Below are 26,188 nucleotides of genomic sequence, written 5' to 3' on the forward strand. Positions count from 1 at the left end.
ACCAAACTTTGTATGTGCAATTGTCACGTCACACTGACCAGAGCCCATCAATTTAGTTACACTGTCACCTATTGCTCAAGAGTAATAAACCATTCATTGACGATTAATAATCAAATTTCTAAAAAAACACTAATAACTTTTGTCTATATTGGCCTATTGTAATTAAAACTGGCCTCAATATATTCTTTGGATCATTACGAAACCATAGATCCCATAGTCAGACAAACTTCCTGTCTGCCATTTTGACTTACATTGAAAACCTACTTTATCGAACTCCTCCTAGACTTTTGGTCCAATTTTCATCAAGTTTGACTGTGTCTGATGCTGTATCTTTGTTAAACCTTGACGTATTGACACCAAAATTTGTCTGTGCAATTATCACCTCACACTGACCATGCCACATCAATTTGGTAACAGTGCCACTTATTGGTCAAGAGTGATAAACCATTCATTAACCATTAATAATGCCGAAAACATAGATGCCAATTTTGCCATAATCAGCCGAACATCCTGTCCGCGATTTCGATTTATGTTGAAAACCTACTTTTTCAAACTCCTCCTAGACTATTGGTCCGATTTTCACCAAAATTGAATCAGATCATCTGTAGACTGCTGACAAAAAGTTATGGATTTCGTGTTGATAGACAAAACTGCTTTCGTATACCACTGCAACAAATTTAAGGCATGATGACTATGTCTGAGGCTGTATCTCTGCAAAGCTTTGACATATTGACAAAACTTTGTGTGCGTCATTGTCACCTCGCATTGACCACACCACATCGGCTTTATAATATCGCAACCTATTGGTCAAAAGTGATAAGCTATTAAATCATGTACCTGGTGGTTATATTTATGATTTTTCAGCCATTTTGACTACAATCTTCATAAAATGGCTTCAATTACTCATTGCTGCAGATGGTCTGATGCTTGCTTTTGTAGTGCTTGGCCCCTTGATTGCTGCTTGCAGCTATATTTTTAATGTTAATTATCTTAATTATTAACACACTGGTTTGTGCAAACAGTTTTACCATTTACAGCACATTGTTATTCTTCTCGTTAATTTCTTATAGCAGATAATGAACCGGAACTCTCTCACCCAGCACTGCGCGTCTATATATTTCATATTTATACTGTGCTGCATTTCCCTTAAGTAAAAAAAAAACACTCTTGTACATTAGACACTATTTATTTGTCTTCCTGTCTCTGTTGACATCCTGTACAATCAAAGGCTGACAGGATAAGGGAAGGCAAAGTTAATAAAATAATAATCTCTCCTAGATTCACATAATTTGTGCAAAGGAAAAGTCAGAGGCTGGGAAAAAAAACACAGACGTTACCATGAAAGACAAACAGTTGAATTCTGACTTCAGTGCAAGTCTGGACAGCAGTTTGTTAAGCCTCTGCCTCTCATTAAATTATGAAATGAGACAACAGAACGCAGATATTATAATCACTGGTGGTACAATTTCAATTTAAACACATACTGTCTAAAACTGACCATTGCATATCCATACATGTACATAAACAATGTTGACAAAGCTCTTCAAAGGGTTAAGGGTTAAACACAAGTTAAGCTTAAGACATCATGCTGGCATTCATTTTGTCTCTCAATTTATGAAACTAAACTTGCAGTTAAAACAATGATTGTGCCACATATTTGGTACATTTTGGTAGGCACATTTTTTTTTTCATACTAGACATATACTGTTGAGTTGTATTTAACCCAGAATACTCCTTTTAAGTGGTTTCATTCCTTAACAATTATCAACAGCTTCGTTAGTTTGACTTTAAAACGTGCAAGACTCATTTTGCAGAACCTAATTGTATAATTATCAAGTTTGAGTCCAATGTTCTAGCCCTTCAACCTAAGTTTTAGGATATTCATTAAGAGCTCTTTGAAAGAAAACATCACAGTGAGAGATGAACAGGGTATTATGCAGTGATGAAATTACATACTTTTGTTTTTACAGTAAAAACAGACAACTCTTCATGTTATTAAGCATATATTTTTAAAACACAGTGTTCAAATGTGGAATTCTGACCTTTACTAAAGCACACCAAATTCAAGTAGGCAAACTTCATTTTCCACTCAGTCATGCCTGTTTAATATTGGCGTATTTTTTTCCATTTGTAAAATTATTAACCACGACAACACTGATTATGCACTGCGATACGAACAAACGATTTTCATTATTTTTTAGCTCTCATATTTAGATAACAGCATTTATCTTCCAGTGCCTCACAGCGTTTTTATCATTAGACATCAATCTGGGCCATTCCAAGAGACACTCACTGACTTATGAGATGTCTAACAAGTATATATTACGATAAGAACATTAAAACGAAAGTTAAAACAAATAAAACGCATTAATACCATGTGCGCTCGTTCTAAAACACGAAAAAGCCCTGCCGATCCTGTGTGATTCAGCATCCCGTCACTGACAATGACTTAAAACTGACTCGTGGTCACTAACGTTCTAGACGTCGCTCCATTTGAACCCTTCATATATGTGTTAGTAATACAGAGAGCGAAACCGATGGATGGTGTAAGGATTGCTTCGTTTCTGAGGTTGGATTGCCGGTATTGGAAGACAGATGTGTGGTGTGCTGTGGCACTCTAATCTTCGTCGTCTTCCTCGTCTTCACTGATGGCCAGTCCGCGGGCAGAGTAGGTGTAGCCGGACAGGGCGCTGCTGTGATGTGACGAGGGTGAGGAGGGCGGGGAGGTTTTGGTGAAGAAGGGCAGACGGAAGGTTGGAGACGGGGAGCGCTCGCGTGTGGGACTGCTGCTGGGGCTGGGCCGCGGACTGATGGCCTGTAGCATTCGTCCTTTACCCTCCTTCAGCATGTGCTTCTGTTAGAGGAAGAACAAACGAGAGGCAATAAGAGTGGAATCAAGAAGAAATAAATGTAAATTAAGAAACTACTGTGTATTAGCTGAGACTGATTTTAACTACACCCCTACATTTATGATCAGGAAATATTCCTGTATCACTCTCTCTCATAGCTACATGGTGAGTAGATAGGCCCCATCATTTTGAGCTAAATGTGTTCGACAGTATTAAACAATATCACTACCGAACACTAGGGCTGGGCGATAAATCCATTTTATCGATTAACTCGAATGTGAAAAAACCCAGACCCTAATCTATTAAGATTAAGGGTCTGGCATCGAGCAATGAAAAGGGCCTAACTCGAGGGGCGGCACCAAGCATGCATTTGAAACTCTCACTGCACGCAATTGGATAACGCCACGACCAATCACAACAATACAGCCAGCGGAGCTAACTGATAGATTAAACTCTTGCCGTATCCAGTCGGCAAAACAGCATAAACGTCCTTCTTGCAAAGGAACGATTAGAGCACGGTTTTCTGTTCCTCTTTTATATGAAAAGCCAAGTCTAACTCGTTCATTGTAGCGGCCAAAGCCGTTTCAAACAACTGGTGTTCATCTGTAGCCAGCTTTCAATGTTTACTAAATGATTCCGGACGTCGCAGCGGTGTCGTCATCAGCTTAGCTCGCCTCTGGCCCGCCTACATCAGATACACCGATTTGATTGGTTCCCGGAACTGCTTACATATTGCAGTGACGTGCATCATTGCTCGATGCTAGAGTGTCTTGCAGAGACAATTCAAATTGTGCTCTCGTGAGACTTCTGGATTTCCAGGGTACGAATGTGTAGTTTACATCAATTTGTTTGAATGAAAATCGGTTTTCTATCCACCGACGCTCCCCTCTGGGCTCCAGCAGTTCCGAATGGGCTCAGCCCTCCCTCAGCGCATTTACCATATTAATATACAGGTGCTGGTCATATATTTAGAATATCTTCAAAAAGTCGATTTATTTCACTAATTCCATTCAAGAAGTGAAACTTGTATAATGTATACATTCATTCCACACAGACTGATATATTTTAAGTAGGGATGCACCGATCCGTATCGGCCGATCACTTGCGCGTTTTGTCAGTAAAGCCGGTTCTGTAATCAGCGGTAAATGCCATCAGGTGCGTTATTTCACGTTGAGCCGTATATACTACACACAGCCGTTGTTTACCGACGAGCTGCGCAAATCCATGTTCATTATCAGTGTGAATGTGCGCAGCTCGTCAGTGAACAATGGCTGTGTGTAGTATATACGGCTCAACGTGAAATCACGCACCTGATGGCATTTACCGCTGATTACAGAACCGGCTTTACTGACAAAACGCGCAAGCATGATCGGCCGATTCGTATCGGTGCATCCCTAATTTTAAGTGTTTATTTCTTTTAATGTTGATGATTATAACTGACAACTAATAAAAACCCCAATTCAGTATCTCAGAAAATTAGAATATTGTGAAAAGGTTCAGTATTGAAGACACCTGGTGCCACACTCTAATCAGCTAATTAACTCAAAACACCTGCAAAGGCCTTGAAATGGTCTCTCAGTCTAGTTCTGTAGGCTACACAATCATGGGGAAGACTGCTGATTTGACAGTTGTCCAAAAGACGACCATTGACACCTTGCACAAGAAGGGCAAGACATAAAAGGTCATTGCAAAAGAGGCTGGCTGTTCACAGAGCTCTGTGTCCAAGCACATTAATAGAGAGGCGAAGGGAAGGAAAAGATGCGGTAGGGAAAAAAAAGTGTACAAGCAATAGGGATAACCGCACCCTGGAGAGAATTGTGAAACAAAACCCATTCAAAAACGTGGGGGAGATTCACAAAAAGTGGACTGCAGCTGGAGTCAGTGCTTCAAGAACCACTACGCACAGACGTATGCAAGACATGGGTTTCAGCTGTCGCATTCCTTGTGTCAAGCCACTCATGAACAACAGACAGCGTCAGGTGGTGGTCCAAAGTTATGTTCTCTGATAAAAGTAAATTTTGCTTTTCCTTTGGAAATCAGGGTCGCAGAGTCTGGAGGAAGAGAGGAGAGGCACAGAATCCACGTTGCTTGAGGTCCAGTCTAAAGTTTCCACAGTCAGAGATGGTTTGGGGTGCCATGTCATCTGCTGGTGTTGGTCCACTGTGTTTTCTGAGGTCCAAGGTCAACGCAGCTGTATACCAGGATGTTTTAGAGCGGTTCATGCTTCCTGCTGATGACCAACTTTATGGAGATGCAGATTTCATTTTCCAACAGGACTTGGCACCTGCACACAGTGCCAAAGCTACCAGTACCTGGTTTAAGGATCATGGTATCCCTGTTCTTAATTGGCCAGCAAACTCACCTGACTTTAACCCCATAGAAAATCTATGGGGTATTGTGAAGAGGAAGATGCGATATGCCAGACCCAACAATGCAGAAGAGCTGAAGGCCACTATCAGAGCAACCTGGGCTCTCATAAGACCTGAGCAGTGCCACAGACTGATCGACTCCATGCCACGCTGCATAAATATATCAGTCTGTGTGGAATGAATGAATTATACAAGTTTCACTTCTTGAATGGAATTACTGAAATAAATCAACTTTTTGAATATATTCTAATTAATATAAATAGTTTGAAAACAAAAAGTTTAATTGTAATTGTCCATGAAGGCTGGAATTGAAAAACTCCTTATATTCAAGTGTGCATAATTATTAAGTGTGCAATTATTAGGCACATTTCTTTTAGATATAAAATGAGCCAAAAAAAGAGATTTAACTCAGACTGTAAAGTCAAAAATTGCTAAATGCCCATGAGAAGGATGCAATGCTAATGCAATACTAGAATTTGCTAAGTTAAGGCATGACCAAATGACCCGAAACCCGAAATGCTTGTCGGGTTTGCATGATCAGAAAAAAACAGGTGCGGAAGAAAAGACATGCGTTCGCTCTTAAAGAAACATTAGAAAATAAGGTAAAGAATTAGGTGTGAAAACATCAGGAACCATTTAGCCTCCAGTGCCACCATTTTCCAGAACTGCAACCTACCTGGAGTCTCCAGAGGTGCAATGTGTCAGGTTCTCAGAGATTTGGGTGAAAACTCCTAAAAAAATGGCTTTAGAATTTATCTTTCTAGAATCTGGCAGTAAGTTTTGGAAGTTCATTTTTAGAAGGATCTCCTATCCTGATCTCTTGCAAGAGTTAGACTAAAATTATATTTTTCCATATTCCGTCTAATTTTTTTCAATACTATTCCACACCTGGAAAATATTTCCCCGTAGGAACCCTGTTTTTTTATTTCGACTCAGTCAATTGTGATGCTGATATTTGAGTTTTAGGACAGAGCGATTGTTAAAGTGATACTCACCAATGCTCCCTCCGGTCCAAACATCTGCAGGAAGTTGCCGATGAATTCGCGGGACTTCTCTTCCCATTTCTGGATCAGGTCGATGCTCTTCTCCTCCACCTTCTGCACAAACTCTTTACTCTTCTCCTCCACGTCCTTCACCTTCTTCTTCACCTTGTCCACACGCTCCTGAAGATTGTACTTCTTTTCCTGTGTGAAGGTAATGCACAAGACCAAGACTAAGAAAATCTCATTTCTGGCAACTAGTATTAATCTTGAGATCATTCTGTAAATAGTAAATGAATGAACGCCCACATTGATGAAGCTGACGTTAAGCTCTTTTGCGGTGTAGCCACGCTGAAGATTTCGTCTGACGTAAACATCATAATCTCGGACAATGCGTGTGATGATGTCAGAGGTGGAAATGCCCTCTGTCCGCTGGGTTGGTGCAAACATTCCTGTGGAAGCCCAAAATAAACAAAACTGTTTTAAATATTAGCATACCAGTCAGGAATAAGGACATTTAGTTTCTAACCAACCGACCAATTTTTTTGGCAAAACATTTTCTTAAAGGATAAGAAAATTTCTTAACATTTCTTAAATATATACTCATCCCCATGTCATCCAAGATGTTCAAGTCTTTGAGGAAAACTGGTTTTTGAGAAAAACATTCCAGGATATTTCTTCATATAGTGGACTTCAATGGGATGAAGGTTGGGTTGAAGGTCCAAATTGAAGTTTCAAAGCAGCTTCAAAGGGCTCTACACGATCCCAGCCAAGGAATAAGGTTCTTATCGAACGAAACAATCGTCATGTATATGTTTTTTTAACCACAAATGCTCATCTTGCTTTTCAAAAAAAGAAAGGGTAGGGCATAGGTAGGAACCAAAATTGTCAGACATCATTTTTTTGTAAGGTCATTTGACGCTTTTTTAGAAAATGGCCGATTGTTTCACTAGATAAGACCCTTATTCCTCGGCTGGGATCGTGTAGAGCTCTTTGAAGCTGCACTGAAACTGCAATTTGGACCTCCAACCCATTGATCCCCACTAAAGTTCACTATATGGAGAAAAATCCTGGAATGGTTTTCTCAAAAACCCTAATTTTTGACTGAATGACAGGGGAGAGTAGATTATCAAGATTTTTTTTTATTCTGTAAGTGAACTAATCCTTTAACCTAGTTTATTACTCATGATTACTATAAATCTGCCAATCATTGGTTTATCTCCCTAACAGGAGTAAGCATTGAACCTCCTAGGAACCATAGATAGTCCACTCAGATATGTAAATTTTACCAGCTCAACCAATAGCGAGAGTTTGGGGGCATGGCTAGTGCAGATAAAATGGTAAGATAAATAAGTGTTGTAAATGTTGTTAAAAAGTATGCTTTATTTTTGTAATGCCACAAGGTGACACCATTAGTGTAGATCCTGGAGATCTACCATCCTACAAAGTTTAGCTCCAACCCTGATCAAACACACCTGAATCAGCTAAATAATATCTTAGGTATCACTTGATAATTACAGACAGCTGTGTTGGAGCAGGGCTGGAACTAAAGTCTGCAGGTAGGTAGATCTCCAGGAACAGGGTTGGGCAGCCCTGGCGTAGAAACTGCAAGTTCTTCATTTATAGTTCATACTCTGAAATTTCAGATGCAAAGATTGATTTCTCCATCAAAAACACATAAAGGTCAGTTTCTAAAGCTGTTATCCTCACCTGCGTCTTTGATGTGCTTGTAAACATCATCACTGTCAGCTGAGGAGTATGGGATATCATCATGGGCCACAAAGTCAATCTTAGGTATCAAAAAACACAATCGTTTATTACATAAGGACACAATAAATTTTCTCACTGCTTGGTTCCCATTTTACGTTCTTCCTCCAACATCTATATATGTAAATATACAGTTGAAGTCAAAAGTTTACATACACCTTGCAGAATCTGCAAAATGTTCATTATTTTACCGAAATACCTGAATAAGATATTTCACATAAAAGATGTTTACATATAGTCCACAAGAGAAAATAATAATAATATTAATAATAATAACGCCGTTCAAAAGTTTACATACGCTTGATTGTTAACACTGTGTTGTTACCTGAATGATTCACAGCTGTGTTTTTTTGTTCAGTGGTAGTTGTCCATGAGTCCCTTGTTTGTCCTAAACATTTAATCTGTCCGCTGTTCTTCAGAAAAAAACCTTCAGGTCCCACAAAATCGTTGGTTTCTCAGCATTTTTGTGTATTTGAACCCTTTCCAACAATGTCTGTATGATTTTGAGATCCATTTTTTCACAACTGAGGGACTCATATGCAACTATTACAGAAGGTGCAAATGCTCACTGATGGTTCAGAAGGAAACGCAAAGCATTGTGAGTCGGGGGGTGAAAACTTTTTCAATTTGAAGATCAGGGTAAATGTAACTTATTTTTCTTCTGGGAAACATGGAAGTAGCTTCTAAAGGGCAGTACCAAATGAAAAATATATGATATTTAAGCAAAATAAGAAAAACGTACACATCCTCATTCTGTTCAAAAGTTTTCGGCTCTTAATGCATCTTTTTCCTTCTGAAGCATCAGTGACCGTTTGAACCTTCTGTAATAGTTGCATATGAGTCCCTCAGTTGTCCTCAGTGTGAAAAGATGGATCTCAAAATCATACAGTCATTGTTGGAAAGGGTTCAAATACACAAAAATGCTGAAAAACCAAAGAATTTGTGGGACCTGAAGGATTTTTCGGAAGAACAGCGGGCAGTTTACTGTCCAGGACAAACAAGGGACTCATGAACAACTATCACTAAACAAACAGCTGTGGATCATTCAGGTAACAACACAGTATTAAGAATCAAGTGTATGTAAACTTTTGAACGGTGTCAATTTTATAAATTCAACTAGTATTTTCTCTTGTGGACTATATGTAAACATCTTTCATGTGAAATATCTTATTCAGGTCAGTACTAAATAAAAAATGCATTTTGTATGATCCCTTGAACATGAACATTTTGCAGATTCTCCAAGGTGTATGTAAACTTTTGACTTCAACTGTATAATATATGTCACCTCAGTTCTCTCTTGTCTTACCCGATGCTTGGTGAGGAACTCAGGTGTGAGAGTCCATGGAGCATTCCGGACCACCTCGTCCACATAGCGACAGTGACTGATTGCATCATATCGCTCATCCTCGTTCATGACAGTAAAACCCTTTAACTTGTGTGTGAGGTCATCACTACACACTGCAGAGAGGCACGAGAAAGAGGGGCTAAATACAGCACTGACATTAAGATAAACTCTGTGCTAAATGATCAGAATGATAAACAGTTCAATAACTCTACAGACACTGCATGCTCAGGACTCTTTAAAGTTGAAGGGCTGAACCTGCTCAGGATTACTTACCACCTACAATAAGATGTGTGTTTGGGAAAAGGCATTTAGCCTGCATGAGAGCACGGGCATGTCCTGAGTGGAACATGTCGAAGATGCCATCAGCGTACACCCGCACAGGCCTGTCGGCTACAGACAAAAAGAAGGAAGTCAGGTTTTATGGCCTCAAGAGAACTACTAAATTTAGACACACATTTGAAGTCAGTTTAAAAGGTACAGTTCCATAGAATTTTACAAAATGTTTTAAATATAAACAGTACTGTTACAAAATTCGATTTTTAAAAGAAATTGATCGTTTTATATAGAGATAATGATTTAAATTGACAATAATTTAAATAAATGTTGTTTTAAACTCTATTTACGAAAGAATGCTGAAAAAAAGCTCATGTCGTTCCAAACCCGTAAGATCTTTGAAACACACAATTATATATTTTTGGGTGAAATCCAAGAGCTTTCTGATTCTGCACAGACAGCTATGCATGTTCACTGCAAAAAATGCTTTTCTTACGTAGATTTTTTTGTCTTGTTTCCAGCCAAAATATCGAAAAAATCTTTAATCAGGAAGGATTTTCTAGACAAGTAAAAATTATTATCTTGTTTTTAGTAAAAACAAGTCAAAATTAGGTGAGTTTTTGCTTAAAACAAGCAAAATAATCTGCCATTGGGGTAAGAAAAAAAATCTTAATTCAAGCAGACAACTAGATTATTTTTCTTACCCCATTGGCAGATTATTTTGCTTGTTTTAAGCAAAAACTCACCTAATTTTGACTTGTTTTTACTAAAAACAAGACCCAAATTTTTACTTGTCTAGAAAATCCTTCCTGATTCAAGAATTTTTAGATATTTTGGCTGGAAACAAGACAAAATCTAAGTAAGAAAAGCATTTTTTGCAGTGTTCAAGGCCAAGAAAGGTATTGAAGATATCAATAAAATAGTCCATGTGAAATCAAAGTCATTATTTTTTATTTCTTTGCACACAAAAAGTATTCTTGTAGCTTCATTAAATAATGGTTGAACCACTGATGTCACATGGACTATTTTATAGATATACTTACTACCTTCACTGCAAAAAAATAGTTTCTTACTTGGATTGTTTGTCTTGTTTCCAGCCATAATACCTAACAATTCTTAAATCAAGAAGGAATTTCTAGACAAATAAACATTATCTTCTGGTTTTCAGAAAAAAAAACAAGTCCAAATTAAGTGAGTTTAATAATCTGCCAGTCGGATTATTTTTCTTACCCCATTGCCAGATTATTTTGCTTGTTTCAAGCAAAAATGCACTTAATTTTGACTTTTTTTTTTTAAACAAGACTTTTTAGATATTTGGTCCGGAAACAAGACAAAAGTAAGAAAAGCATTTATTGCAGTGTTTCTGGGCCTTGAACATTTCAGTTGTGTTGCTGTCTATGCAGGGTCAGAAAGCTCTTGGATTCCATAAAAAATATCTTAATTTGTCTTCCGAAGATGAACGAAGGTCTTCTAGGTTTGGAAAGACATGAATGAATGAATGAATGAATGATGCATTTGTATAGCGCTTTCATGTGTATTTCCGTACACCCAAAGCGCTTTACAATCATATGGGGGATCTCTCCTCAACCACCACCAGTCAGCTATTCCTTTAAGATATTAAGCCTTGCTTACTGTAAAACCTATCCAAATTTTGTTACTTTTTGCCTAAAACAAGAAAAAATGTCTGCCAATGGGGCAAGAAAAATAATTTTGTTTTCCCTTTGAGTTAAGTTTTTTCTTGTTTTAAGCAAAAATGTTTACAAATTTTACAGAAAACAAGGTTTAGTATCTTAAGTCATTTTACTTCTGAAGTATCTTGATGCAAGAATGTTTAGATATTTGTGCTAGAAAACAAGACAAAAATACTAAGAAATACTAAGTAAAAACTTTTTTTTTTTTGCAGTGATGTCTTTGTGATCTTCATAGGCTAGGCTAAAGAGGTGAAGAACATGTCTAAATCCAACCTGAAATTTTAAAAAGTAAATAATTTCCTAAGTGGACTCCTCCTCCACAAACAGCACTATAAAAAACGTATTTAAGTATATTTTTCAGTATTAAAATTTTACTTTTAAATTCTTATTTAATAAAAAAACGGTTTTTATTACTGAATAAAAATAACACATAAAACAATGACATACATTTTATATTGCAGTCAAGAGAATTAGAAATTTGAGGAGGAAACATGCTTAATTGTATTAACAAAAATTAAGGCATAATGCAAAATAAAATAGGTTTAAAGTCACAATAAAACAGTGTTTTTTAGATTAGAAGATTAAATTTAGAAGACAACTTGAAAAAGAAAACATGCATGGAAGAATTATTCACAATAGGATCAATAACACTGAATTTGGAAAGGTGGGTTTAATTTTATTAATAAAATGGGGCAAGAAAAATAATCTTGTTTTCCCTTTGAGTTAAGACTATTTTTCTTACCCCATTGGTGGATATTTTTTTCTTTTTTAAGCAAAAACTAATAAAATGTATATACATTTTACAGAAAAACAAAGCTTAGTATCTTAAGTCATTTTACTTCTGAAGTATCTGTATCTTGATCTAAGAATGTTTAGATATTTGTGCTAGAAAATGAGAAAAATACTAAGTAAAACATCTTTTTTTGCAGTGCACAGGGTCAGAAGAGAGAGATGTCATATTGTCAAAGTAATAAAACACATATACAGTGTTATAAATGTACATTAAATATTTTAAAATGTAAAATATAAAAAGAAGATTTACAATATTAATTATTAGTTAATTATTAGTTAAAACAAAACCTGAAATTGTTAAAAACCATTAACACTACACTATTCAGAAGCAACAAGTCTGTGTATCCTACTCAATACCAATAGCTATGTCTGAAAGCAACATATGGAAGATGAAAAGTTGGCCAAAATGCCATTAGAGAGGTGAAGGAATGTTAGGAATGCTTATAAGAGACGCTTAAAGGAGAAGTTCACTTTCAGAAAAAAAAATCCTGATAATTTACTCACCCACATACCATCCAAGATATTCATGTCTTTCTTTCTTCAGTCAAGGTTTTTGAGGAAAACATTGCAGGATTTTTCTCCATATAGTGGACTTAAGTGGGGATCAACAGGTTGAAGGTCCAAACTGCAGTTTCAATGCAGCTTCAAAGGGCTCTAAGTGAAAGGATCTGTCATTTTCTTAAACGATATATATACTTTTTAACCACAAATGGTCATCTTGCATCAGTTGGAAAGGTGATGCATGAAATAAGCAGAAGTACCGACCCAGTGTTTACAAAACGAACATGCAAAGAAAGTCAAACACCCCTTGCAAAAAAGGTAGAGTAACGACGTCGGACGATTTTGAAGTTGGAGGATCTAGTTTATCACCCTACCTTTAGAACCGAAGCGTTGACCTTTCCAACATGACTACTTAATGTGTGAAGAAACAAATGTGCATCGTAGAGCTAGTGCAAGACAAGCATTTGTGGTTAAAAAGTATTCATTTTTATTTTTTTTTAGAAAATGACGGACTGTTTTACTAGATAAGACGTTATTCCTCGGCTGGGATCATGTAGGGCCCTTTGAAGCTGCACTGAAACTGCAGTTTTGACCTTCAACCCATTGGCTCCCATTGAAGTCCAGCATACGGGGAAAGATCCTGGAATGTTTTCCTCGAAAAACCTTACTTTCTTTGCGACTGAAGAAAGAAAGACATGAACATCTTGGATGACATGCGGGTGAGTAAATTATCAGGACATTTTCATTCTGGAAGTGAGCTTCTCTTCTAGTTATGGTTTAAGCCTTTCGTGCATGGTGTCCACATTTGTGGACAGTTATTTAACTCCATTTAGAGTAATATGTTAGTATTTTATAAACTAAAATTTTGAGTAAAATGTAGTTTTTATTCACCAAAAACCAACTGTCCAAGTATGTGGACGTCATGCAACAGTGGAGTCAGATTCCATTCCAGTCTGATTTCTGTAATCTGCTAGTATATCTATTCTATTTTTTCCAAAGATGCTATAAATTGTATTATATTGTAAAATAACAAATATATCAACATAAATAACCATTTAAAATGAATTATTATAGCATTAAATGGCAACTTTACACATACATATGGAGACAAATTTGTATTTTGCATGCCAAACAGGTACAGCACAGGTCAAGGAGTCAGTACAGAATAACAGAGAATATCCAGAGGACAGTGGAAGAGTAAGATAAGGATGAAAATATAATAAGTTCATACAATCAACAATTTTTGATTTGATTTTTATGATTTGCCTATATTGCTAATAAGTGTCTGCATATATGTAACCCTGGAGCACAAAACCAGTCTTAAGTCGCTGGGGTATGTTTGTAGCAATAGCCAAAAATACATTGCATGGGTCAAAATTATTGATTTTTCTTTTATGCCAAAAATCATTAGGAAATTAAGTAATGATCATGTTCCATGAAGATTTTTTGTAAAATTCCTACTATAAATATATCAAAATGTAATTTTTGATTAGTAATATGCATTGTTAAGAATTTAATTTGGACAACTTTAAAGGTGATTTTCTCAGTATTTTCATTTTTTTGCACCCTCAGATTCCAGATTTTCAAATAGATGTATCTCGGCCAAATATTGTCCTATCCTAACAAACCATATATCAATAGAAAGCTTATTTATTGAGCTTTCATAAGATGTATACATCTCAGTTTTGTAAAATTTAACCTTATGACTGGTTTTGTGGTCCTGGGTCACATATGTAACTACTGTTATTGCTCCTACAATATGTGTTTTATTGTTATTATATTGTAATATTATTGTTTTTAATAACTGAACTGATATAAATAGCATAACATGCCATTAAAAAAAAACACAATATTACATATTGTCAGCTGTGGCTTTATGTCCCATTTTACTCCTTTGTTGCATGTTTCCACATTCGTGGACAGGTAAATAATTTTTTAATGAAACTGAATTTTATAAAAATGAAAATGGAATTCAATTTTAGCGTTATATTAAAATAATTTTTAAAAAATCATAAAAGAATCTAGATAACGTTTTCCATAATTCATGCATGAAAGGGTTAATCATCCAATGGATGTAATAAGGTCAAAAGTCAGTCTGTAATAAGTTTTGAAATACGCGTGCATGCTATGTTGAAACAATGCAAAAATGTTGCAATACAAACAATGCTGTTTATAATAGCCAGTGACTCAACCTAAATGCAGTCATGCGGTCAATGGATGAAAGTAACACATAGCATGTGCGTATCAGAACGGCTGTGTGGGAGGAATTTGCTACAGAGGGCAAATAACCTACGTGGAGTGCCTTTGCGAGCTTCCTCCATGGTGACGCGCTGATACGGCTTATCTTCCATTGACTCGAGCTGATCTGCATAGGGAGCCGGGTATTTCAGACCCTGAGGGATGAGAAGAATCACAGCCTTTGGGCTCAAATACCATCTCTTGTCTGTACACCAGGGTTGGGGCCATTCATGAATTGAATTGAGAATGAATGGTAAATTCCAATTCACTTCCTGGAATGGAATTGGAATTGGAATTGCATGCAGCTGACAGGAAATGGAATTGGAATTGAATTGGAATGTCAGGAAACAGAATTGGAATCAAAGAAATTCCACTAAATCCCACTTGAGTAGCTAAATAAAAAAATTGACTTGATTTGCTTAATAGTTTATAGTACATTAAATATTGTAAATCACATAAACAACAAACATACAAAAGAAATACATAGTACTGTATGTTTAGTATGTTAAGCATGATCATTTCACATGCCAAATTTCAGGAAATGATGATAATTCGATGCAATAAAAAGTCAATGAAATACATGAATGAACATGACTCATTTTTTGTGAGTTGAGACATATATTATGTGGTAATCATATATTGAATGTACAGTACATCCAGAAACTTATCACCACTGTCATTCAATTGTTAAAGGAGAACTCCGGTGTGATTTTGACCTGAAGTGTATTGAATCATGATACCGAGTGTGAACGTACCTTGCATATCTCATCTCGGTTTGTGTCCTGCAGTCCAAAATCTGGGGTCAGTTAGCCGATGCTCACAACAGGTTGTCAATGAGAGTCAACAGGGCATCGAAGTAGCCATGTAAATAAATCACTGTTTTATGCCATTTCCGAGGCACAAAGTAGCTCCACACTTCATTGGTAGACTTCCAAGGGCCCTGACATTTCCTTCCTGCTCGTCACTCGACTTATCGTGACTAAATTCAAGATGGCGGCGGCCGGTAAATTTCTTCCAGGTACTGTCTGTATAAATCTTCTTGTAAATAAACTACCGGTGCTTTTTCTGAGTTCTCAATGTCTCGTTTTAAATGTCAGGGCCCTTGGAAGTCTACCAATGAAGTGTGGAGCTACTTTGTGCCTCGTAAATGGCATAAAACAGTGATTTATTTACATGGCTACTTTGATGCCCTATTGACTCTCATTGACAACCTGTTGTTAGCATCGGCTAACTGACCCCAGATTTCGGACTGCAGGACACAAACCGAGATGAGATATGCAAGGTACGTTCACACTCGGTATCATGATTCAATACACTTTAGGTCAATATCACACCGGACTTCTCCTTTAATTCATAATGTACAGTTCTCATTTTTATTTACTTGCATTTGATCAACTCTATTTCATACATTACTTGATATTTGTAAAGCATCATAAATAAAGTTCAAATGTATGTCTCTAAATGCAATCACAAATAAATGCTCAGAAACAGCAATAAACGGAACTCAGTGGAATTTCCCTGAATTGAATTCCACTTCCTGTAATTCCAATTCAATTCCAACTCGGTTTCCTGTAATTGTTGTTGAATTCCAATTCCAATTCCATTTCCTTCTTTGAATTGGAATTGTTGAGTTCATTCCTGAATTGACCCCAACCCTGCTGTACACACTCGCTTACACCTTCATCTCACTCACCACTGTGCATCGCTTAAACTTTTTCTCGCCCTCCTCTGCCTCTCCATTTGAACCTTCTCTCTTCCTCTTCCTGGACAATCGCGCTGAACCATGGGCCTCCATTCAGGCTCTATTAAAATCTACGGAAAAAACAAGAATCATGATTATTAAAAGGCATTTAGTTGTACACAAATTCCTTGGGGTGCAAGAAAAAAACAGAAATCAATTGCAGTACAAGCTCACATATTGCAAAGAGTATTTTGTAACACTGACTTGCAGAAATGATTAAATATCACTGTGTCAGGATATTGTGCTGTGGTGCAAACTATTCAACCATGTTGAAGATAAATGTCCAGATGTCTTTGTGATCTTCATATGCTAGGCTAAAGGGGTGAAGAACATGTCCAAGTCCAATATGAAATGAGAAAATATATTCTGCATGGACAAAAAATTAAATAAAATAAAAAAAAATTAAGAATTTGTACATAGTGACAGCATTTGTTGCTTTGATTCTTTTTATTTAATTATGTTTGAGTATTTAAATTTTAGTGTTAACTAAAAAGAATGACTGTGTATCAACAGAATGGTTTTATTACTTGATAGAAATAATGACAATGAAATAGTTTTTGTGTTGCAGTAATGAGAATGTGAAATTTGGGGAGGAAACATGCTTAAACTGTAATTGAAATGAATTGAATTATGACATTTTCATAAGTCAGCTTGAAAAAAAAGAAACATGCATGGATGAATTCTTCACAAAAGCATTAATAACATTACATTTACAAAATTGACTTTAATTGTATTCATTCATTTGATTAATATCAATTAAAAATATATTTTTTAAAAATTCTTCAGATTTTTGGCTAAAATGTATGAAATCCTACAACAGTGTTTTACTGCCATGTAAAAAAAAAAAAGGTTTAAAGTCGTAATATTTGGAGAACAAAGTCTAAATATTTCAAGAATAAAGTCAAAGTTATGTCAAAATATTTCTACTTTATTCTCTTAATTTATTCTCAACTTTACCCCTGGAAATATTTAGACTTTATTCTCAGTTTTTTATTTTAATGTACTTTTTTCTGTTATGAAAATTCTTAACTGTATATTTAAAAAAAATTCTTGTCTGTGTTTTGGTGCCAAAAATTTTAAAATATAAGATTACAAGAATAAAGTCGTAATATTTTGCAAATAAAGTCGAAATATTTCGAGAATAAGGTTGAAATTATGTTGAAATATTTCAACTTTATTTTTTAAATATTTCGACGTTACTCTGGAAATATTTCGACTTTATCTACAATAAAGTCAAAATTGTAAGAAGAAAGTAAAAATATTTCAACTTCATTCTCAAAACATTTTTACTTTATTTTTTATAATTGTGACTGTAATGTCAAAATATTATCACTTTATTCTCAAAATATGAAATATTTCGACTTTATTCTCGTAATTTTTCAACTTTATTCTCAGTTTTTTATTTTAATGTACTTTTTTATGTTGTGATTAAACAGTATGAAATTTAGTTTGCAGTTTTAACTGTATATTTTTTACATTTCTTGTCTGTGATTTGATTCCACGTTAAAAAATATCAAAAATATAAGATTCAGAGAATAGTCATAATATTTTGAAAATAAAGTCTAAATATTTAGAGAATAAAGTCAAAATTATGTAATAATATGTAATAATATATTTTGACTTTATTCTCTTAATATTTCAACTTTACTCTCAAAATATTTAAAAAATATTAAGAGTAAAAATTATAAGAATAAAGTTTAAATATTTTGAGAATAAAGTTGAAATATTTTGAGTATAAAGTACTTTTTTTCAAAGCATTTTTACTTACTTCTTATAATTTTGACTGTATTGTCAAAATATTTAAACTTTATTCTCGCAATTTTTCAACTTTATTCTCAGTTTTTTTATTTTAATGTACTTTGTATGAAATTTTGTTTAAAACTGTATATTTTTACAATTTCTTGTCAGTGTTTTAGTGCCACGTTAAAAAAAATAAAAATATAAGATTACGAGAATAAAGTCGTAATATTTCGAGAATAAAGTAAAAATTTTAGAACTTTATTCTCGTAATCTTAGATTTTTTTTTTTTAACGTGGCACTAAAAACGCTGTCAAAGAAAATTCTTTTACTTTTTTTTTTTTTTTGGTTTCCACCATGGAATTAAAAATAAAAAGTAAAAAAAAAAGTAAAATTTAATTAAATTTATGAATTGTGACATCATTCTGTGGCGGAAACAGGCATCCATAGAAATGTTTATGACAAAAATTTTAACAAATACACAGTTAAGACTGCAAACAAAGTTTCATACAGGAAAAGTACAATATATATATATATATATATACACATACACACACATGTATACACACATCCATACACACACACACACACACACACACACACACACACACACACACACACACACACACACACACACACACACATACACACACACACACACACACACACATACACACACACACATATATATACATATATGTGACCCTGGACCACAAAACCAGTCTTAAGTCGCTGGGGTATATTTGTAGCAAAAGCCAAAAATACATTGTATGGGTCAAAATTTTTGATTTTTCTTTTATGCCAAAAATCATTAAGAAATTAAGTAAAGTTCATGTTCCATGAAGATTTTTTGTAAAATTCCTACTGTAAACATATCAATATGTAATTTTTGATTTGTAATATGCATTGTTAAGAACCTAATTTGGACAACTTTAAAGGTGATTTTCTCAGTCTTTTTGATTTTTTTGCATCCTCAGATTTCAGATTTTCAAATAGTTGTATCTCGGCCAAATATTGTCCTATCCTAACAAACCATACATCAATAGAAAGCTTATTTATTGAGCTTTCATATTATGTATAAATCTTCTTCAAATTTAACCTTATGACTGGTTTTGTGGTCCAGGGTCACATATATAGGTCAAGACCAACACAGTTTTCCAGAACAAGCCTATAGAAACCTTCCTCATTCCAAACATTCCTTCATCTAAACTCAGAGCCTCTAGTCTCATCAGGGAGTCTCATCAGGATGAATGCATGAGTGAATGAAGCTAAAGGTGAGGAATGTGACCCGAACACAACATTATACCCATTATAACACACTCACAACTTACACATCAACTAAATACGACACTACTTAGACATCTGGCACTGATAAACAAACTAAAATAAGCCAAGATCATGTTTCAGAGCACACACTGGCATTAGATCAGCACTTTGGGTTATAACACAAAGACAATCCTATTATTTCAGTCTATTATCTGTGAGCACAGAGTTTGAATGATTCCTCCCAAGGGCTGAAGCACGAACACTATTAAGTGCAATCCCAGCTGTGCTAGTGTGTTTATATATATATATATATATTACAAGTGTAATAAAAATAGTAATGAGTTCAGAGACAGGGGCAACCGTTATAATGCTCCACATCCTTGCCTTGTAATGCAAGATACTGGATTTCAAGTGTATGAGCTTTGAGATAAACAAAGCAGTGGAACATTATGGCACCTTATGATATAACAGTGGGAGTGTCTCAAAAAGTGACAGTAGTTCAACTGTTTAACCAAACAGCTAGCTTGACCTCGTAAAACAACACATACGTCAAACAACACCCTACACTAGCTAGTTCTTGTTGATTATCTTTAGGACACATATACAGACATGAACACTCATTAGCTGCTTACCCTTGTGTTTTAGTGCAGTTATTCTCTCAGATGGTGTTTTAGGGTCTTTGAAGGGTTGTGTTTCTTTAGGTCGAAGTCTGACAGGATTCGGAAGTGTCTTGCGATTTAAATGTCTCTCAGTCAGTGTTCGTGATCTCAGACCTTCCGATTTGACAGGAGCCACAAAAGAGACTGGGATCAACTTAATTCGGCTCCAAGATGGCGGCAAAACCCTGGCGGTTTCAAAATAAAAGTCACACGTCGTCCCGCAAGTTTAAAGTAGAACTATGGCAAGCCGTTTTAACATTTGATCTATAAGCCATACTTATACCTATTTTCATGCTACTAGTAATTATTTTTTTAGATACTTGTATATTTTCCATTAAGTACTAGTACTAATTTATTAGCTACTGCTATTTTTTAGGTACTATGTATTTTTTGTAAAGGTACTAGCTCCTATACTATTATACTAGTACCTATTTCATAGACACACATACTTATTCATAGATACTAGTTCTTATTTATTAGATGGTAGTACTTATTTATTAGTTACTAGAATAAATAGACGTGTACTTAATCATAGATACTAGTTCTTATTTATTAGATGGTAGCACTTATTTATTAGGTACTAGAATAAATAGACATATGTACTTATTCATAGATACTAGTTCTTATTTATTAGATGGTAGCACTTATTTATTAGATACTAGAATAAATAGACATGCGTACTTATTCATTAGATACTAGTTCTTATTTATTAGAAACTAGTACTTATTCATTCGATACTAGTACCTATTAAATAGACAGTTGAAAAAACAGCATATGCTGGTTAGGTATGTTTTGGTGCTGGGATGCTGGTTTTAGCTGGTTTATGCTGGTCCTTAGCTGGTTTATATGCTTTTTTTTTTTTTCAACAGGCGTACTTATTCATTAGATAATAGTTCTTATTTATTAGAAACTAGTACTTATTCATTAGATACTAGTACTTATTTCAATCATGACTAGAAACTATTCTGTTTTTACAAGTAACAGATTTCAAATTTTTGTCACTTATTTCTATGGGGATCTGTCATTGAGTTATCAGCAGATCTGACTATTAAGGATTGTTACTATAGTAATCATTATAAAAGATACCAGTGTCTAATAAATAACTACTGGTACCTAATAAATAAGTACTAGTATCTAATGAATGCTTACTAGTAATATTTAAATAGATACTAGTCACTATTGGAATAACTATTATACATTATACATAATATCAAAATCAGAGTAACTATCTGTTCATTTGGAGATATCTTCAACCTCATAAAGAACTGTAGTATGTAATATATAAGAACTATAAGCTTAAGAATAAGCACTAATGAATAAGTACTAGTACTTAATGGAAAATATACTAGTATCTAAAAATAAGTACTAGTAAGGTAAAAAAAAAAAGATACTATTATGGTTTATAGATTAAATGTTAAAACGGTTTGCCATAGCATGACTGCTGTCCAGTCACTGAGACAAATGCAAACAACTGTTTTTTAAATTTAATTAAATATACACTTCGCTGGTATAACTAAAGAAAGGCCAAAAAACCCTCTAAAATTGATCTCCATTCACCATTTTGACTTTCATTGTAAGCAGGTAAATAAATAACATTTCTCCAAAATATCTTTTTAAGTTCCATGACACGAGGGAAAATAAATGACGACAGTAATAATAATAATTTTATTCAAATTTAAAATTTGCAGATCTAAGCCAATTCTAAATGTTTTATTATATCTTCTCAGTGGTCTTCTTTACAGACCCCTTGTCGAAAGCTTAGGTTAATAATGTTTCTTGGCAAATATTATTTCGTTTTTTATTCTCAAACCTTTTTCTGTTGTTATAATATGAGATTTTGTTAAATACAAATATATAAAGAATATCTAAATTCACTGTTAGAATACATTTTGAAACGAATTAAAATTTAACATTTCTATGGATTATACTGGAAAATCAGAACTTCTTCCGTAACGTTACTGTTTTAAAAAATGACCTCGTGAAGTCTTGAGAGAGTAAACGCAGTACAAAAAGTGTGGAAATTATTTATAACGAATATAATAAGTATGTGTGTCCAACTTGGATTGGTTGCGTAGGTTGAGGAAACCAGTTTAAGTAATTGCACTCAGGCACTTTCTCAGTCGCCTACACTGGGTCCTTCATGCCTCCCGAAGGACTTTTCTGGTTAGTTTTCCACGTGGAGATGATCAAGTGAGAGCGAGTGTCACCATGCGCTCTTAAAGTGGCATAGACGTGTTTATTGTGTAGCATGTGGGTAAGTAGTAAATGTTTGTGTATGAACGGGTTTTATAGAAATATTTACTTTTAGTGGTACGATTATGAAAAGGGAGGATTCCGTGTGTGGAGTATCCTGTTTAATGTTGTAACTTCCAGTCGTCGTTCTTCAAACATTCCTCGTTTATTTTAGTAACTCGTCAGCTGAGATGTGCAAATAAATCTTTCTGTTGTCATATTTAAAAATGGTTTCTCTGTGACCCTTGAGAAGCTGTAAATAGCCAATTAAATATGTTGCTGACCATCCCTCCTCTTTATATTTGAAAAATAATTTTTGCCCCCGTACTTCCATCACTTATATTTTTGCAAGTGCAATTAAATTTATAATAATATGTCTTTGATTTTTCTTTCTTTCTGTCTTTAGCATTAAACTGAAAGCAGCAGGAAATGGCTGATTTGCCATATCGCATGGTGACACCATGAGGACCAGGAGCAGATGTGTGTTTTTGAACTCCAGGTGTGAATTTACATTTTATATGAATTTGCATGATCGCTCCACCTGAGTAGTTGATGAAGATTAAATATTTTTATTTTTAATCTGTTTATTGCAGATGTGCTATAAAGTGAAACTAGCTCCATTAGAATGCGATTTATACTGAATCCATGCAGATATGTTTCTCTGTCTTGCCTTTGTGTTGCCCATTCGTTTTCTATTAGATGAATGTGGTGTCTACTAAGGCGCACAGTAAATCTTGTAATAGCCAAATTTTTGAGAGAACACTCTTAATTGTTTCTCTTGCTTGTGCTATGACAAGAACACCATTCACAATGAGTTATATTCATGACCTGAACACTTGTGTGCGTGGTTTAACAATCATATTCTGTCATTTCAGGTGAGCAGACCTGCAGTTAAAGGCTGTAACAGCAACATGGACTGGGTTAAATGACACCTGGTATGCATCTATGAACATTTTCCTTTCTCTTTAACAGTTTAAGCAGACATTAATCCATAAGGAGGCTGATGAAAGGTGCTTGCATCTGTGCCTTATAAAAGTTATGGACATTAACTCTTCTGAAGATGCATTATACACTGTTAATGCAATGCATAAAAATGCACATCTCAATGCTAATTTATTCATCCTGTCTATTATAAAGCATCTACATTCTCCAAAGAGTGATGCTTTCTAGTAGAAGTAAATTAGTGAGTTTTAACAATCATATTCTATCATTTCAGGTGAGCAGACCTGTGGTAAAATGCAGTAAAAGGCTTCAACCGCAACATGACACCTGGTATGCATCTATAAACATTTTCCATTCTCTTACGTTTAAAAAAAGATGTTTTAATAAACTTCAGTAAACCCAATCTTGCCTTAAAAAGTGTTGCCCATTCATTGCTGTTCAGATGAATGTGGTGTCAAATAGGGCGGACATTAATACATAAGGTGGCTGATGAAAGGTGCTTGCATATGTGCCTTTCAGAAGTTTCATGTTATGGACATTAACTCTTTTGAAGATGCATTATACACTACATTAATGTAATGCAATGCATATCTCAATGCTGATTTATTCATCCTGTCTATTATAAAGGGTCATGTTATGGACATTAACTGTTTTGATGACGCATTATCTACTACGTTAATGTAATGCAATGCAAAAAATGCACATCTCAATGCTGATTTGTTCATCCTGTCCATTATAAAGGGTCTACATTCTCCAAAGAGTGATGCTTTCTAGTAGAAGTAAATTAGTGAGTTTTAACAATCATGTTCTATCATTTCAGGTGAGCAGACCTGTGGTAAAATGCAGTAAAAGGCTTCAACAGCAACATGGACGGGGTTAAATGACACCTGGTATGCAGGTTTAAAAAAAGTTTTAATAAAGTTACAGTAAACCCAATCTTGCCTTAAAAAGTGTTGCCCATTCATTGCTGTTCAGATGAATGTGGTGTCAAATAGGGCGGACATTAATACATAAGGTGGCTGATGAAAGGTGCTTACATTAGTGCCTTTCAGAAGTTTCATGTTATGGACATTAACTCTTTTATACACTATAATAACGTAATGCAATGCATAAAAATGCACATCTCAATGCTAATTTATTCATCCTTTTTATTATAAAGAGTCTACATTCTCCAAAGAGCGATCCTTTTTAGTGGAAATTACCCAGCATTCAAGGACTAGTGGTGTGCGAGGTGAGTTTTACTAACACTCATTGACTAATTTGATTTGTTCTCTTTTAATGCCGCTTTGTGATTTGTATAGTGAAAAGCGCTGTGTAAATAAGTTTTAGTTGAATAAAGGCTTGCCGCTGTTTTGTAGAACTGTGCACATTTCTAGATTTTCAGAATTCATGTGTTCACGCTGTGTCCAAGTGTTTCTGTGGCTTGATATTTCTTTGTGTTCTCTTCCAGATGCTGTTTTCTGCGCTACATACTTTTATAAATAAAACCTTCTGGTTAACATTGTGTCTTTTTGTATGTGGATGTTTTATGGTCTCTTGAAAAACTGTTTTAATATTATGTGGTAAACAACATAAAGGAATTTTTCTGTTTTCAACTTGTATTTTTTTACTTTTTTCTTAAATTTGTCCTCTAAGGCAAGGAGAAATGAGTTAAAAAATAAATAAAATCGAGCTGTCTGCAAAAACAAAACTGTGTTCAATTCAAAATACTATGTCAGGGAGTTATTTGTGTCATTTGGTTCCAGAATGATTTACATTTGAAATACAAACAATTGAGTTCGAATAGAACTTTTTTTTTTTTTTTTTTCACCACATATCAATAAGATTTTATATGCATTATATTTGAAACCATTTTCAACTGTTTTATTTTTAGAAATGCAATGCTTTCATTAAACATTTGTATAATCTTTTAGGGGATTGAACACATCAGGGTTTCAGAGAAATATGAAATCTTGCCTGTTTTGCAATCAATATTAACTGAGCCACTGACACTCTTTATCCTTTGCTGCTATTAATAATGAAAATTATTCATTAAGTAATTCCATGATTTAATGTTTCGCCAATAAAATGTAATCCTGTATGCATTGGCAATTCACCAACATGCATGATATAGTCAAGGTCAAAAGTTTATATCTAGCAGAATCTGCTAAATGTTAATTATTTTACCAACAGAAGAGGAATCACACAAAATTAACTTTTTTTTAGGACTGATCTGAATAAGATATTTCCCATAAACGATGTTTACATATAGTGCAAAAGAGAAAATAATAGTGGATTTTTTAAAAAATGACCCTGTTCAAAAGTTACTTGATCCACAGCTGTTTTTTTTTGTGATAGTTGTTCATGAGTCCCTTCATGAGTGTTGTTCCTTCTAAAAAATTCTTCAGGTCCCACAAATTCTTTGGTTTTTCAACATTTTTGTGTATTTGAAGCCTTTCCAGTAATGACTGTATGATTTTGAGATCCATCTTTTCACACTGAGGACAACTGAGGGACTCGTACGCAACTATTACAGAAGGTTCAAACGCTCACTGATGCTTCAGAAGGAAACACAATGCATTAAGAGCCAGGGGTGTAAACTTATGAACAGAATGAAGATGTGTACATTTCTCTTATTTTGCCTAAATATATATATTTTCATTTAGTACGGCCCTTTAGAAGCTACAAATTATATACTTATATTTTCCCCAGAAGACAAAATAAGTCCCTCAGTTGTCCTCAGTGTGAAAAGTTGCATCTCAAAATCATACAATCATTGTTGGAAAGGGTTCAAATACACAAAAATGCTGAAAAACCAAAGAATTTG

At 34.7% G+C, this 26,188-nt stretch overlaps 1 protein-coding gene, 1 long non-coding RNA gene and 3 other non-coding genes across 5 annotated transcripts; 4 read left to right on the forward strand and 1 right to left on the reverse strand.

Annotated features, from left to right (window-relative positions):
- Positions 1 to 1,167: 1,167 nt before the first annotated feature.
- pcyt1aa (phosphate cytidylyltransferase 1A, choline a) lies at positions 1,168 to 20,378 on the reverse strand. The gene is made up of 9 exons (XM_073848905.1): positions 20,182 to 20,378; positions 16,499 to 16,617; positions 14,861 to 14,960; positions 9,584 to 9,700; positions 9,272 to 9,423; positions 7,909 to 7,987; positions 6,508 to 6,650; positions 6,214 to 6,402; positions 1,168 to 2,854 (listed from the first exon to the last, which is right to left on the reverse strand). The coding sequence occupies exons 2-9, from the start codon at positions 16,598 to 16,600 to the stop codon at positions 2,618 to 2,620; spliced, it is 1,119 nt and encodes a 372-aa protein (XP_073705006.1). The 5' UTR covers positions 16,601 to 16,617; positions 20,182 to 20,378; the 3' UTR covers positions 1,168 to 2,617.
- Positions 20,379 to 22,341: 1,963 nt separating this feature from the next.
- Positions 22,342 to 24,981, forward strand: LOC141343475 (uncharacterized). Its single transcript, XR_012356763.1, has 7 exons — positions 22,342 to 22,462; positions 22,847 to 22,939; positions 23,316 to 23,375; positions 23,657 to 23,712; positions 24,203 to 24,272; positions 24,542 to 24,613; positions 24,833 to 24,981. It is a non-coding gene; the product is annotated as an uncharacterized lncRNA (long non-coding RNA).
- Positions 23,108 to 23,244, forward strand: LOC141345044 (small nucleolar RNA SNORA13). The gene has a single exon (XR_012356910.1). It is a non-coding gene; the product is annotated as a small nucleolar RNA SNORA13 (small nucleolar RNA).
- On the forward strand, positions 23,789 to 23,923 carry LOC141345045 (small nucleolar RNA SNORA13). The gene has a single exon (XR_012356911.1). It is a non-coding gene; the product is annotated as a small nucleolar RNA SNORA13 (small nucleolar RNA).
- LOC141345046 (small nucleolar RNA SNORA13) lies at positions 24,322 to 24,456 on the forward strand. Its single transcript, XR_012356912.1, has one exon. It is a non-coding gene; the product is annotated as a small nucleolar RNA SNORA13 (small nucleolar RNA).
- Positions 24,982 to 26,188: the final 1,207 nt, after the last annotated feature.

The sequence above is a fragment of the Garra rufa genome, chromosome 10 (genome assembly GCF_049309525.1).
Source record: "Garra rufa chromosome 10, GarRuf1.0, whole genome shotgun sequence".
NCBI lineage: Eukaryota > Metazoa > Chordata > Actinopteri > Cypriniformes > Cyprinidae > Garra > Garra rufa.